This window comes from Pediculus humanus, genomic scaffold (assembly GCF_000006295.1).
Source record: "Pediculus humanus corporis 1103172108268 genomic scaffold, whole genome shotgun sequence".
Taxonomy (NCBI): domain Eukaryota; kingdom Metazoa; phylum Arthropoda; class Insecta; order Psocodea; family Pediculidae; genus Pediculus; species Pediculus humanus.
The window spans coordinates 254,138-271,086 of record NW_002987837.1 but is presented as its reverse complement, the minus strand read 5'-3'; the positions used below and the strand labels follow the sequence as shown (position 1 = coordinate 271,086).

General features: G+C 27.5%; 1 protein-coding gene across 1 annotated transcript; it reads left to right on the top strand.

The window, feature by feature from the left end:
- Positions 1 to 7,926: 7,926 nt before the first annotated feature.
- Positions 7,927 to 8,629, top strand: Phum_PHUM500980 (uncharacterized protein; the record flags this gene model as incomplete). The annotated part of the gene is made up of 3 exons (XM_002430785.1): positions 7,927 to 7,940; positions 8,051 to 8,399; positions 8,606 to 8,629. The coding sequence occupies 3 exons, from the start codon at positions 7,927 to 7,929 to the stop codon at positions 8,627 to 8,629; spliced, it is 387 nt and encodes a 128-aa protein (XP_002430830.1).
- Positions 8,630 to 16,949: the final 8,320 nt, after the last annotated feature.

Sequence of the window (16,949 nt, the reverse complement as noted above, 5' to 3'; positions counted from 1 at the left end):
AAGGAAAATAAATTAAGTAAAAAAAAAAATATTTTCGGAGGGGAATTTTCCAAAAAAAAAAAAAAAACTTTAGGATTTGAGATTTTCACATTAAAAGAAAAACCATACATGCTCTTACCCTTCATTTTCTGCTGCCACTTTCAAATGTTTTCTCAAAAAAAAAATTCGTTCGCTTTTGTATAAAAAAAAACCCTTCAATATGTCAGTTGACCTCGATTTTTTCATTTCTCCTGTTTTTTTTCCTTTTTTCCTTTTTCTCTTTTTATTACTCGACAGGGAAAGGAAAAAAAGAGAGAGAAAGAGAAAAAAAAAAGAGAGAGAAAGAAATTTTTTTTTTTAGAGATGATGGGAGAGTTTTTTTTTTTTTTCTTTCCTTTCATTGCATTTTTTTTTTTTTTTTGGATTTTCCTTTGAAAAAAATACGTGTGGCATTCGTGTGCGTGTTTGTGTTGCGTTTGTACTTGTGTGCGCACGTGCGTGAGTGAGTGGTTGGGTGCGTGTGCACGTGTAAAAACACATTAAATGAGATTTAAGTTTTATTTGGTAAAAAAAAAAAAAAAAATTTTTTTTAAATTAAAAAATAGTGAAATGAGTTTTTAAAAAATATTTTCCTTTTTTTATTTACCATTGTATTCTTTCCTTTTTTTTGTTAATCAAAAAATAATAATAATAATTTTATTAAATACGTGAAAAGAAGTGAAAAGGAACGAAAGGGGGAAAAAAAAGAATGTTTAGGGAGAATGGGGGAAAAAAAAGAATGTTTAGGGAGAATGGGGGAAAAAAAGAAATCTTATGTTTAACTTATCGCGGTCAAAAATTTTTTTTTTTTTGCGGTTTTTCGTTGTTGTTGTTGTTGTTGTGTGTGCGGAAACGGTCAAACCGTCCGTGACCGTTTACCGCACACGCACACACACACACACACACAACAACCAACCTTCATATTTAATGTTTTTAGGTAGGTTAAATAAACAGATGGTAACAAACATCTTTAAATTTTCTTTCCTACACCCAAAAAAAAAAAAAAAAAACCGGAAAAAAAACGTCACGGAATTATTATTTTAAAGGTTGAAGGGTTAAATGCATGACCGATTTGTTTAATTATAAAATTTCTTCCATTCATAAAAAAAAAGTTTTCTTTTGCGATTTTGAAGGCTCCTTCCCTCTTCTCCTATCCTCCCCTCGAGTGACTTCCTTCCTCTCCTCTTGCTCCCTCATTTACATACGAAAAAATAAGTATCAAAGTTTTGTATTGCTTTTTTTTCCTTATGGAAAATTGTTGGAAATTTTTACGAAAAATAAGTTTACGTCATAACGACCTACGACCTTTTACCCTTTCACCTTTCAATAAGATGTAAATAAAATACACGTAAATGCTTTTATATATATTTATTTGTGTGTCTGAGTGTGTGTGTGTGTGTGTGTGTGTGTGTGTTGTATATTATTCACCCTCACGATAAATAGAATTTGTTTTGATCGTCGTTTGTTGTTTGTTTGTTCGAATGTAAAATAAAATTCTTTTAAATTACGTAACGATACGACGAATGATGACGTAATTAAACATCAAATAAAAAAGGAAAAAAAAGATTTTTTTTCTTTTTTTTTTTTGACAAAGGAAAAAAAGGAAAAATTATACGAAAACTTTAAATAAATGAATAATAATCAAAGGAATAGAAAAAAAAAAGAAAAGGGAAAAAAGGAAAAAAAGGAAAATTTCTTAAAGTTTTTCTTTCTTTTTTTTTTTTTTTTTGTTAATAATAATATCGTAACGATTTATTTATTTAGTAATTAAATTTATTTATTTATTTATTTATTAACCTTTGATAATTTTTAATTTAATAAATCAAGTGGGGAGGGGGAGAGGGAAAGGAAAGGGGATGAAACGTCGCAGGGGGTGGAGTAGTAGCATCAGCAGCAACAGCAACAACTTTTTCGTTAACACACCGAATAAAGAAAAAAACCTTTTTTTTTAAAGTAGAAAAAGAAAACCTTTTCCTAATTTTTTTTCCTTTTTTCCTTTTTTTCCTTTTTTTTTATTCCTTTTAAATTAAATTTATTAAAGAATCAAAGGATTCCATTCGTGTTTAATAACATTAAAAAAAAAAAAAAAGAAAAAAAGAAAAATTACGTTTCTAAAAAAATCTTATTTTTTCTTCTTAAAATTGTCTTAAAACTAATTAAAAATAATAATGATAATAATAATAATAATGATGATAATGATGATATGACGACAACTTGATGATGATGAACTTGATAATGATGATGATGATAAAAATAAGTTTAAAAAAAAAACAAAAAAAAAATTATTATTTTTAATTATGATTTTTATGGGATAGGATCGACGCCATTTTGTTTTTTGGTTTTTTTTTTTTTTGATACGATTGGCCAAATTTTTTTTTTTTTTTAATAAATTTTCCCCCCCTCCCTCCTGACTTGTACTTAAATTTTTCTCATTCCCCTCTCATTATTCCTCCCCCCACTCTTTATTTTTTCTTTCACCATTCATTTCAATTTTTTCTTTAAAAATTTCCCCTTCATCCCTGCCACTTATTCGTCAAATAATCATTTACAGTCTGTTTTCTCCCACTCTTTTTCCCCACCATTATAACTCCTCCCATTTTTCTCACGTAATTTCCTCATCCTCTACTTCCGCTTTTCCCTTTCAAAATGTCGCTTATATACATCGTATATAAACATGAGTATATTTAATGTAACGTTTTTTTTTTTTTTTCTAGAAAATTCTTTTAACAAATAAAAATTATTATTCGCATTTATTTATAAAAGGACAAAATAAATAAATAAATAAATGAATGAACGAACGAAAGAACGAACGAGTGGAAGAAACAAAGGAAAAACAAAAAGGAAAAAAGGGAAAAAATTTCCATTTAAATTTTATTTTATTTGTTATCTTTTGTCTTCTGCTTTATTTTATATCATTATGCAAAACGATTTAAACAATTCGAAACAGATTAAACACACACAACAAAAAAAAAGAATTTTTATTTCTATCTCTCTCTCTCTCTCTCGTGCGATTCGAATTTTTTATTTTTTTTTTTGTGAAAAACTGGAAAAACAAGCGAAATAATAATAATAATGATAATTTTTACAGCGGGGGAAAGGGGGGAGAGAAGGTAGGAGAGGGAATGTGGAATCGGATAGAAAAAAATTAAAAAAAAAATTTGGGGTTTTCTTGTTATTATTATTAAACGTTATTATTCGATCGCAATTATTATTATTATTATTATCAAAATTGTCGGGGAGGGGGGGGGAAATTTGTTTTTAACAACACCAACGCTCGAAATTATATTTTCTTCTGCTTTTACTTAATCGTCGTCCTTTTTCTTCATCCCACTCGATAATACGACTCCTTTTCATTTGATATTTTTTACGCTTTTCTCGGTAGGTTCATCTTTCTTTCTTTCTTTCTCGTCTTTCTTTTTATCACTTATCAAATACCTGACGTCATTATTTAAAAAGAAAAGTTTCCGATGGAAAATTTTTATCAAAAAAGTTTTTTTTTTTTTTTTTTTTTTTTCTCGTCAAAAAACCGCAAAAGAAAAGTTAATTAAAAAACTTTGGAAAAGGAAAAATATAAATTAATACGTGCGTGTGCGTGTGCGCGTGTGTTTTTTTGAGTATTCATATCTTATTCTATAATTTATGCTATAAACGTTTTATAGCACTATACCAATTCACGTTTACCCTAAAAATAATAATAATAATAATAATAATAATAAATAACGACGGGTAATTGAATAATAAATTATTATTATTATTACTGTACAACCGCGATTATAAAAATTAAATAAAAATATTTTTATTATTATTATTTAGAGCGCTATATTTATACGTTATGTATGTATATAAATTATTATGTTATGTATGTATATATTATTATTATTACTTTTATTAAACGTTTAGCGAAACGAAAAGAGAAAAGAGAGAAAATAGAAACAAATTCGTATTAAAATTTTTAGAGTAATAATAAAAAAAAAAAAAAATTTTTGAAAAGGATTTTTTTTTGTTTTGGGAATTTGAGTCTATGGAACTATAAAAAAAAATAAAAAAAAAGAAATTCGATTGAAAATAAAAAAAAATAAGAAAATTGAAAGAAAAAAAAAAAAGAAAGGAAAACTCTGATTGAATTCAAAAAGGAAAAAAAAAAGGAAAAATTGTTGTTGTTTTTTTTTTTTTTGTAAATTTAAGTGTAATTTTTTTTTTCCTTTTTATTATTTTCCTTTTTTTATTTTCCTTTTTTTCCTTTTTTCGTTTTTTTAATTATAAAAGGAAATTTTTGTTTTATAGTTTTATTTTAAAATGTAAAACTATAAAAACTATCGTCGTCCTTTGCAAAAGAAAAAAGGAAAAGGAAAAATTTTCTTTAGTTTTTATATGTTCGAATCGTCGTTAAAATTATTATTATTATTATTATTATTATTATTTTAACGATCGGCCAATGATAGGATTCGTTATTATTATTATTATTATTAATTTTTTTTCGTCGTGAGCGATTGATTAATTAATTAATTAAACGAAAAAAAAAATTTAATTACGTAATAAATAAAATAAATTTCTTGTTGTAATAAAATGATTGAGAAAAAAAAAAGTGGAAGAAGAAGATGACGAAAAAAGGAAAAAAAGGAAAAAAAAAGTTTCCTTTTTTTTTTTTTTTTTTTTTTTTTTATTCAACAGGTTAATTTGCTGTCAAAGGAAAAAATTTTCATTAAACCTGATTTTTTTTTTTTTTTTTTTTTTTTTAATTCTACTTTTTCTTCATCTTCTTCTTCCACTTTTTTTTTTTTTTATTCTGCTTTGTGTGTTTTTAATAGTAAAAAAAAGGGGGGTGGGAGGAAGATGGGGAGAGAGATGGAAGGAGGAGGGGGAAGGAGAAAAAGTTTTTAAATTAAAGTTTTATTATTATCATTAATACGCAATTACAATAATTCACTTCCGGTTTGTTGTTGTTGTTTTATCATCATCATCATCATTATTATTATTATTGCTATTTTACACGGTGAAATTATTATTATTATTATTATTATTATTATTATTATTAAATCATGTTGTAATCAAGTGACGTAAACCTGATAAAACTTTTTTAATTTTTTTCCTTTTATTTTTTCCACTCGGTTGTTGTTGTTGTTGTTGTAAATCAAATTAAAATTTACTGTTTTATTTGATAATAATAATGATGATGATGATGATGATAATTCTCATTTTTTTTTTAATATGAAAATAAACTTTTTTCCTTTTTTTTCCTTTTTTTCTTTTTTTTAGAATGATTTAACGCTATAAATATAAAAGTTTTACTACTACTACTACTATAATCAATTTTTTTGTTTCGTTGTGCGGTTGTTTGTTTGTTTGTTTTGTTCGTAAGTGTCTGTTTTTTTTTTTTTTGGGGGGGGGTGTGTCGTTGTATTTTCTTGTATGTTTGTGTGCGTATTGTTTTTCGTTCGTTTTTTTTTGTGCGTGTGCGATTGTTGTGTTCGTTTTAGGTTTAACGCACGTTTTATTTTTTCCTGTGCGTTTGTTCTTTATTGTGTGTATATTTGTTTGTACGTTTGGGTGTATTTGAGTACGTTAGTTTGTTTGAATGTGTTTGTATGGGATCGTTTGTGCCCGCGTATAATTTACCGCGTGTTTTTGTGGGTGCACATTTGCAAAAGTGTGCGTATTGTTTTCATTCGTTTGTTTTTGTGCTTGTGTGTACACGTGTGCGTTTGTCCTTTTTTGTGTGTGTGTTTGGGTACTTTGATTTGTTTGTGTTTGTTTGGATGTGTTTGTGTCTAATTCTTTGCGTCCGTGTATGGTTTAGCGTGTTTTTTTGTATGTTTGTCCTTTTTTCTGTATGTATTTGAGTGCGTTCGTTAGTTTGAATGTGTTTGTATGTGATTGTTTGTGTTTGCGTATAATTTAACGCGTGTTTTTGTGTGATCGTTTGTCCTTTCTTGTGTGTGTATTTGGGTACGTTAATGTTTGTTTCTGTTTGTTCAAATACATTTGTGTCCGTGTTCGGTTTAACGTGCGTGCATGTTTGTGTACGTTCTCTCTGGGTTTTATTATCAAGTTTCAAAATAATTACACTCTCGTGAAGTAATAATAATAATTACTCTATAATATAGAGTAGCACGATACGTTATCATTTAATCATAACTATAATTTTTTTTTTTTTTTTAAATAATATTATTACGAAAAACGAAAACGATGATTTTAAATAATTTAAACGCTCTATAAATTACTATATATATAATTTCTGACTCTATATTTTTTTTCTCTCTCTCTCTTTTTAAACAATTAAATGAAATTCGGATTTAAAAAAAAAAAAAAAGAAGAAAAAAAAAAGAATTTTGTGGGTTTTGAGGTTTTAACCTTTTATTTCGTTTAATCCAAATTTTTTCCTCGTACCTGACTTTTAATTATTATCATTTTTACTTAATCTTTTCCTTTTTTTGTCCTGCATTAGCAAAAAAAAAAAAGGATGTAATGATGATAATGATGGTGGTGACGATGGTATTACGACAGCAGAAAGAATTACAATTTTATTAAGTAATAATTCAAACAGGAAATAATTATTAAAATTTTTTTTCCCCTTTTTTTTCACCCATTCAAAATGGCGGCGGTAAAAAATATTGTTCGATTCGTTTGTGTTTCCGGTTTAGTCTCCGTTTGTTCGATTTTTTTCCCTTTTTGTAAATTAAATTTAAATTGCATCGATGTTTTAATTAATATTATTTATTTATTAATACGTATTTGAAAACAAAATGGCGGATAATTTTTTATAAATTTTTTTTGTTGCTGTTGCTGTTGTTCTCGTTATTAATAATTAAACGCATTGAGAAAAAAAATAAAAAATTTTTATCATTTGCGTGAACGAGAATTATGAATGAAAGAAAGAGAGAGAGAGAGAGAGAGAGGAAAAAAGAGAGAGAGAGAAAACCTTTTGTACTTTTCTATGAAAATTCCGGATAAACCGGATTTTCTCTTAAAAATATCAAAAATTCAAAATAGGCAAAGTGATTATTCGAATGAGGGGAGGAGGGGTAGGAGGAGGAAGAGGAGGGAAAAGGAATGGAATGGAATGAATGGGAATGGGGGGAGGGAAATGGAACGAGTAAGATACAAAACCCGAAATTTATGGTTTTAAAGGTTTTTTCTCCAGTGAATTATCTGTTTAAAAAAAAAAAAAATTCATTTCCAGCATTTCCAGCATTTTTTTTTTCCGTATGAATTTTATTATTTTTAATTTATTATTAATTATAATTTTGCTTCTTTTAATTTTTTCCATGAAATGGGTTAGAGAGAGAAAAAAAGAAAGAAAGAGAGAGAGAGAAGTGGAAACATGGCGTTAAAGCCTGGGAAAAAATAAAAAAAGGAAAAAAATTAAAATTTTAACGTGTTTAATTCCACGAATTTAATTTTTTCTCTCTCTCTCTCTTTCTTTCCCCGCCATTTTCTCTTTTTTTCCCTTTCCCTCCTTATGCCTCCCCTCACCCTCACCCCCGCGTTTCTCTCCCCCTCCGTCCTTTCTTCGTTTCGATGATTTCTTAACCCTCAATTTTCTTCTTTCATTCAATATCATCCGAGGGAAAATGTCAAAATAATTACTTTTTGTAACGGAAAAACATGAGGAAGGGAAAATCCGTCATCTGCGTGACGGGTCAACTCAAAGAATTTTCCAGAAGAAAAAAAAAGGGAATTAAAAATTTTTTTTATTTTTTTTTTTTAATATTATTTTTAGCGACAAAACCCGAAGGAATAATAATTTGTCGACGGACGACGAATTAAATAAAAATTAGTTTTTATTTTTTTTCGAATTGATTTTTTTCATTCATTCATTCAATCAATCAATCATTTAATCATTCATTCATTTAATCATTCATTCATTCACATTCGCCATCGACGTGTGTTTGTTTTTCCTCCCTCGAAATGTTTTTTTTTTTGTTAAACAAGATTGAAAATTTTTTTCATTTATTGTTGGCTATTTAAAGAATGAAAATGTCTAAATCGTGTAATGTCGTCGTTCATTTTGTTTTTTTCTCGAATTTTCTAGAAAAGAAATTCAAAAATTAAAAGGTGGAAAAAAGCCAAGTTTAAACGAGCAAAAAAATGATCATTTGACGGTGCAATGGTTATCGACGGCCATAAGCGAACTAAGATCCGAATTAGCCGAAGTTTCATCCAATTATAATACGTCAGCGGAAATGCAACAGAGACAGGAATTAGCATCGGGTTTGGATTTATTACGTGGCGACGTTGCCAGTTTTAGAAGGGATTTAGAAGAATTGAGAGCGGAACAACAGCAAACGGTCGTCACGTTGGGACAACTCAAACAAGATGTCGAAACGAGTATAAAAAATAGTCAAATTGCGTCGAGTGCGAATGCGGAAATAAAAACTAAGGTAAGATGCATTCATTTTTATTTTTTTTCCCTTCCCCCCTCCCCCTCCCTCCGATACAAAAAAAGTTTAATTTCGACCGGAAATAATAGAAAAATTTAAAAAAAAAAAAAATTCGTTAAGACACAAAGAAGCGGAATGAATGAATGAATGAATGAATGAATTTGTGTTCGTTGGGTTACTTCGTATAAATTTTAACAAAGAAAAAGTTTATTACGTATGCGAAAGTTTGAAGGAGAGAGAGAGAAAGAAAGAGGATGGGGATAAAATAAATGCGTGGGAGAGAGATGGGAAAAATTTAGGAAAAAAAAAAAAAAAAACATTCGCGAACGAAATAAAATCGTTTGTAGGGTTTCAGGTTCGGAAAAAATGAAAAATAAAAAAAAAAATAAAAAAAGTAGAAAAGAGGCTTTTAGCAGAAGACAAATCGAGTGAAAAAAGGGTGAAAAAAAGGAAAATTTTTTTATTATCCTTTTCCCTACCCACCTGTCTCTCTCTTTCTCTCTCCCCCATCTCCCCCTCTCTCTTCCTTTTCGTTCTTTTTAACATTATTATTATTATATTTTTTTTTATTACTTTTGAATACTTTTTACCGTTTGTTCGTTTGTTCGTTTGTTTCTTTTCGCCCGTTTGTTTTGAATATTTTTTTTGCTAAAGGTATATACGTAGAAATAATTATCAAAAAAATCTTTTTTTTCCTTTTAATGACCGTCAAAGGTTTTTCCTTTTCCCTCCTCCTCCTCCTCGTTTTTCATTTTTATTATTTGCACGCTCCTCCGTAATACGTTAATAAATTTTCCGCCATTTTGTTTTTTTTTGTTTTTTTCCGATCTCGATCGTTTTTTTTTTTTTTTTTTTTACGAAGAGTCGATTCGAAGACGATCAAATTCATTTTTTCAACGATCGATATCGATCGATAAATTCGCATAACGATATCGTTGCTGCCACGACGAAAAAAAATTTTTGTTTTGAAAAATGGCGGAAACTTTTTGTTTAAAAAAATGTAAATTTTTTTAGAAAAATTAAAACCCGTGGAGAAGAATAATCTTTCGAAAAGGATTCCATTGGTAATGATGATGATTATAATAATGATAATGATAATAATAATAATAATAATAATCTTTTCACAATCGGATGCCGAACTTAAAAAGTATTAAAATAATCTGTTGAAAAATCATTCATCGAAACTTTTTTATTATTTAAAAACAAAATGGCTTCCGAATTTTTTTTTTTGTTATTTTTTGTTTGTCGTTAATTATCGAAGCGTGTAAAAAAAATATCATAATCGGCAGGTGTTTAGGTTGGTGGTTGTTTGTCAACAACAAACAATTTAACCGATCCGTCAATTTTTTTTTTTTTTTTTTTTGAAAAAACAATCGATGCGAAGAATTAAAAAAAAAAAAAAAAAAATATCCGCGGTACCTTAAAAATAATTATTTTCAAAACCTCGAACTTCACACTTAATATGACGTCATAGATAATTACATTACGTCATCACCGTTACAAAACAAACAAAAATTTAAAATTTAAACTAGAAAAAAATATTTTCATCATCACGTTCACGTGTGCGACAGGAAATAAATTTTAATCGGAAACGGAAATAAAGGAAAAAAAAAAAAAAACGTTGAGAGGATGAAGGGAGGGGGAAGAGAGAGAGAGAGAGAGAGAGAGAGAGAGAGAGAGAGAGAGAGAGAGAAATAGAGGAAACGAAAAACGAAACGATTATTTATTTTTTTTTTTGGGGGGGGGAAGGTTGGAGGTTGGGGGGAGTGAAAAACGTAGTGAAAATTTAATTCGAATAAAATTTTCATTATTTCACGTCAGGAAAGTCGTTATTTTTAGTTTAGACGACAGAATCAAAAAAAAAAAAAAAAAAAGGGAAAAAGGAAAAAAGGGGAGGGGAAGGTAAAGGGGGGAGGGGGGAAAATCCTTTGATTATAACGTGACTAAAATTTTTTTTTTAATTTGTTCGAGAGTTGATTGCGGCACGATATTGTTTTCAGTCGGCGGCGGCGGCCATTATTGTTTATTATAATAATACAACTCGACAACTTTTTTTTTTTTTTTTTTAACTTTTTCCCTTCTTAAAAAAAAATTATTATCATTATCATTATTATTATTATTATCGTAAAATAAAAAAATATAACAGACACGGCTCTAATCCACCTGATGCTGGTTTGAAAATATCTTTATGAAAAAAAAAAGAAAATTCAAAACACGAACCTTTTGTATTTTATAATGGGAAATAAGTTTTTTTTAAGGAAAAGTAAATTTAATTAAATACAAATTTGGACTAGAAAAACGGAAAATCCTTTTTTTTTTTTTTTTTAAAAAAAAAAACTCTTTTCCTTTTATTCTTCCTTATTTTTCTTTTATTCCTTTTTTTTTTCTTTTTTTTTATACGCGAAGGAAAAAAAAAAAAAAAAAATTCGATGATTATAATAAACTGAATGATTATGATTATAAAAAAAAAAAAAAAAATGAAAATGAATACGAAAAAAGTAATAATAATAATAATAATAATAAGAAACGCAAAAGTGTAATAATAATAATAGTGATAATAAACAACAACAACATTAAATGAAGAAAGAGATTTAAAGAATATGAAGTGAAAAATGAAAAGCGAGAGAGTGAAAAAAAAAAAAAAGAAAAAAAGAAAATTAAAAAACAAAAGAGTTAAAAAGAAAGTGAATGAGAGAGAGGGGGGAGAGGGGGGGTGGAGGAAGTAATAAAAAAATAGAAAAGCATTCAAAGACAGGGTGGAAGGGAAAAAGACATAGATAGGAATATGTAAAAAAAGAGAGAGAGAGAGAGAGTGAGAAAAAAATTAGAATAGAAAGAGAGAGAGAGAGAGAGAGAGACATATGCAGACAGATAAACAGAAGAATAATGAGGGAGCAAGAAAGAGTAGAAGAAACAAGCAATGAGATGGCAAAAAAGAGAGTGAGAAAAAAAGTATTAACATGAACGGAAAGAGAGAAAAAGAGAAAAAAAAGTATTGGAATAGAAAGAGAAAGAGAGAGAGAGAAAGACCAAATACAGACAACACCAAGGATAATGAGGCAACAAAAAAGAAAAGGTGAGATACGGGCAAAGAGAGGGCAAAAAAAGAGGCAAGAGGAAAGGAGGGATCAATAGAGAGAGAGAGATATTAAAACGATGATGGAATAACAGAAAGAAAGAGAGAGAGAGAGAGAGAGAGAGAGAGAGATAGATGAAAATTTAAGAATAATAAAGTTAAAAAAAGGAAAGGAGAGGAAGGGAAAAAAAAGTCGACTCAATAAAATTTAAATTTTTTTCCCCTTTTATAAATTAAATTTTTCCCGCCTTTTTTCCCACACCCCCTTGCCCTCCTCCCTTCCCGTCATTTCAAAAAGCGGAAAACGTCATTAAAAAAAAAGAAAAGTTTTGAAATCTTGTTTTTTTTTTTTTTTTTTTTTGTTTTTCGTCATTAACGGTTTTCGTGTAAACACGAAATCAATATAACACACGAAGAAGAGGTTTGCTGCGGTTAAAAATTTTTCTTTGAAACGTGATTTCTAACAAAACGTCTTAGCGCGAAATTATTCATCTGTTTCCACGTTTCCTTTGTATACGAAAATAGTTGGAGTTGTTGTATACGACCTCATTTTGAAAAATTATTATATATATATATATAAAAGAAAAACATATGATGAAAAACCCTACGTAGTAATAAAAGTTTTTCTCTTTTTATTCTTTTGAAAAATAAAAAAAATTTTTTTTTTTTCAAGTTTGTTTTGAAAGAAAACAAATTTCTCTCTCTCTCTCTCTCTTCGTTTTAAAATTGAAAATGTTTTCTATTAATAATAATAATAATTTTCACCGAAAACGTTTTTATTTAGATTCATTCGAAATTTAAATAAAAATTAATAATAATAATAATAAAAGTTTTTTGTTGTTTTACTTGTTGTCGTGGTTGTAGAAAACGGTTTTTTTGTTTTTTCAAAAGAATTTTTAATATTGTTTTATTTTAATTCGAATTCATTGAAATGAACTAATAAATAAATTACAAAAACTTTTTCCTACTCCCTTATTTATTATATTGTGATTTAACAATAAAAACGACGTGTAAAAAGAAAAATTCTTCTCGCGACGCCATTTTTTTTCAAAAAAAAAAAAAAAAAAAAATGAAAAAAAAGGGAAAAATTAAGAAAGTAAGATATAAATAAAATTTTTTTTCGCGAGGCATAAAAATGTAAGGAAGAAGGGTGGGGATGGGGTAGAATGGGGCGGGGGGTGACTTCGTGGAATAAGAAAAAAAAACAAGGTGGTAAAAAGTTTTTTTTTTTTTTTTACCTTATCGAAAACCGACAGACATTCTCCTGTTAAACATTTTGTAAACTGTCATATTTTAAACAAGTTAAATTGCGGCGTATGGTAACAGGAAAGGGAAGAGAGAAAAAAAAAGGAACAACGACGGGAAACAAGGTGGGAACAAGAGGAAGAGGGAACGAACGGGAAAGAGAAAAACGACGAATGGAAAAAAAAAAAAAATTTCGCGGAAACTTGAAAAGTTTTTCTTTTCCTTTTGATTAAAAAAAAAAAATAATAAAAAAATAAACAAGAAAAAAAAGTGGAAGAAGAAGAAAAAAAAAATAAATAAAAATAATTAATGAGAAATCGATTCGTATAACTTGAAATATAAACGAGAGAGTATTCAACAGAAACACACGGAAGTAAAAATAAAAAAGAGAGAGAGAGAGAGGAGGGGGAGAGATAGGGAGAAAGGGGGTAGAAAGAAGTAACGAAATGAGAGAAAAGAAAATCTGTTGGGATTTGACCGGAGTTAAATGAAGAAAAAACTTTCCGAGACGGAAATGGTTTTAATTTAGAAAAGCGGTCTGACGTAATTTCCTTTCGGAAATTAAAAATGGCGTTACCGAGAAGGAAAAGGAAATTTGAGGGAATGGAAAAATGCATCATCATCATCATCATCATCATCATCATCATCATCATCATCATCATAATCATTATAACAACAACAACAACACTTTTTAATGTCGTCTGCTTTTAAACGTATGAAATCTAAGAACCGTCTGACGATTTATATATAATATGTTAATTCGCGTCCGAAAAAAACGAAAAAAAACTATGGACTAATTAACTAACCAATCCAGTCATGCGAAATTTTAAAAAAAAAAAGGCGGGAAAATTTTTTTAAAAAAATAAACTGGAGCGCTTATTCTTCGTTTTTAACCGTTAAACGAGCGACGATGACGACGTAACGATAAAATTAATAAATAAAATTATTAAATTTTTTAAGTAATAAATAAACGATTTTTTTTTATTACTGCGGTAATAATAATAATAATAATAATAATAATAATAATAATGATAATATTAATGATAATGATAATAATGATAATAAAGGGGAAAACTTTTAAAACCGACGCCGCCCAATATGGCGCTCAAATGTATATATATATATATTATTTTTTCTTTTAATTAACGTGTAACGATTTTTCATTTCAAATGTCTAATTACACGTTAAAAATTTATTAATTCTTTATTTTTTCTTCTTCTCCAACGGTTATTGGTTTTTCGGTTAAAAATAAATAAATAAAAATAAATTTGAGTCATTTATTACTTACTTGAGTTTATTTCTTTCGTTCGTTCGTTCGTCCGTTATTATTTTTATTACCGTTTTTTTTTTTTTTTTTTTTTTTTGTTTCTGTCTGGTTACACGACGCGAATAAAAATTTCGAATTCGAATGTATATTGAGTACATTCACGGATTTATAATTGATTCGAATGAAAAATATTATTATTATTATTATTATTATTTTTACTGCAATGGGGTCGATGATTTGAAAATTCGATTTTGGGGTTCGTTTCGTAGTTTTTTTTTTTTTTTTTTTCTAGAATTTTCCATCGAATTCGTTATTTTGATTCAATTAATTTTCTCATCATGAGAAAGTCCCTAGTAGGATTTAGGTGTTTGTTTGTTTTCTTTCGAGTTTGTAATTTGTAACAACATTTATGCATTTTCTCTAACGGTTTTTCGCGTTATTCCTTTTAACGTTTTCGTAACGGTGATACATGTTCATATAATAATAATAATAGTAGTAGTGGTAACAATTAAAACAACCGGAAACAGTTAAAAACTTAACGACTTTCAATTACTTTTATGTAATAATAATAATAATAATAATAATAATAATACAAACAATGTCGCATTTGAAAATTTAAAAAAAAAATTTTTTCATTATCCAATACAAACGTTAATAAAAAGTTTTTCATTATTATTATTATTATTATTATTATTATTATTATTATTATCATCGCGAATAGTTTGTAATAAAATTCTTATTTATAAACTTTTACAAAAGTTATTTTAAATTATTTATTTGAGTTTGTTGAGCGGTTGTAAAGTGTTTGTTTGTTTGTTTGTGCGTACGAAAATTTTTTTTTTTTTTGCACATTTACAAAAACAAAAGCGAGCGACGTAATAATAATAATAATAACGTTAAATTATATTTTATCACAAAGGAAACAAACAGAACAATAATAATAATAATAATAAAAATGAAAAAGATTACCTTACAAAGCCACGTGTTAACGTTAAACCGGAGAAAAAAAGTCTGCAAACACTTTACTGAACGTTCGATTGTTCGACGACGATAAATTTTTTTAAAAAAAATTTTCCCCTTTCTCTCCCCTCTCCTACCCCACTCCACTCCTTCCCTTTCTTTTCATTCTTTTATTAAATTGAAATTGCGTGACGTAATCGTTACGTAATTGTGACGTAATAAATAAATTTATACGAATAAATAATAACAAAAATGAAACGACACGAAACGCGTTTTTTTTATTTTACGCGGGAAAAAAAACAAAATGGCGGTTTAATTTTTTTTTTTTTTATTAAAAGTTTTTTAAGAAGTAATCGAATTGAAAAATTTGTTTGGGGGTGGGTTTTAAACGTTTTTTTTAAAATTTATTAATTCGTGTATGTGTGCGTGTGCGCGTATTTATATAAAATGAAAGATGAAATTTTAAAATTAGAAAAAAAAAAAAAGAAAAATGGAAACAACCTGTTTCGAACAGGGGAAATTTTTATACGGTTGTGTATTGCCTCTGGATAAATTATCATTTTTTTATTTTTTATTTTTTTTGGAATTTTATCATTAAAAAGTTTTTTTTTAGTTTTGTGAGTTTTGTGTGCGTGAGTGCGCGTGCGTTCATTTTTCCACGTTTTCCCTGGGAAAAAATTTTATACGTATATGCGCGTGTGGATGTTGTAATCACTTGAAACTTACTATTATTATTATTATTATTATTATTATTATTTTTATTTAATTACGTTAGAGAAAAAAAAATTAAAAAATTTTTTTTTTTTAAATTTCTTCTCTCTCACTCTCTCTCTCCCCTTGTCCACCGCCCCGCCCCCGCCCCCCGCTTTCGTTTCGTGAAAGGTTTTTAATGAAATAATATTTATTTAGTTTTATTATGTTTCATTTTCTTTAAAAAAGAAAAATTTCTAGAGAAGGGAAAAAAAGGTTTTTTGGGTTTTTTTTGTACTTTTCCCAAAAATTTTAATTAGCGAAAAAAAAATTTATTTAATTAATTAATTAAACATTATTATCATCATCATCATCATCATCAGCATTATTATCGTCAGCATAGGGTAAACAATTAGTTGTGAGATTTTGTTTTTTTTTTTTTTCGTTTAATTATCGTTATTTATTATTATTATTTATATTATTATTATGATTTTCTTTCTGCTCTCTCTCTCATTCATTCACATTCGGTTGTAAATTATGTTATTGTAACAATCAAAAATTGTTTTAAACATTTTTTGTTAACAAAAATGGCGGGAAATGATTTTTTATTTGTTTTTTACTCTATGAAAAAATTAACGAAATTTTATTCCGACGTTTTGGTTTCTTTTTTTATTTCTCTATGAAAAAGATTTTTGATATATGTAAAAAATTCGTATGTTAACTTATTATTATTATTATTATTATTGTTACAGCAGACGAAACAATAATAAACTAATAAATAGGGGGGAGAGAGAGGGAAAAAAATAATAAAAAAATTTAAATAAATAAAAACCTGAAACCGACTCTTTATTATTAATGAAAATTAATTAATTATTTATTTAAACGTTTTTAATTATTTTCATATGTTGGCAAAAGTGAAATTAATAAATAATTAATTCATTTTTAGAAAATGGCGGTAAGCAAAAAAAAAAAAAAACCGTACGTATAAATATATATGTATATATGAGAAATTTATTTAAATCTGTAACCACAACGCGTATAAGGTTATGACATGTTTTAAAAAAAAAAAAAAATTTTAATATAGACCGTTAATTATTATGTTAACCTCTCTCTCTCTCTCTCTCTCTCTCTCTCTCTTTTTCCCTAACTCTGCTTCTCCCTCTCCCTCTGTTTCTCTTTCTCATTAGCCGACTATTTATCTTTCTCCCTCTTATTCCATTCCTATCATTTTTTCTCTTTCTCTCTCTTCTCATTCTTTTTTTCATTTTTCTCTTTCTCTTTCTCTTTGACTTCCCCATATCTCTCTTTCCCT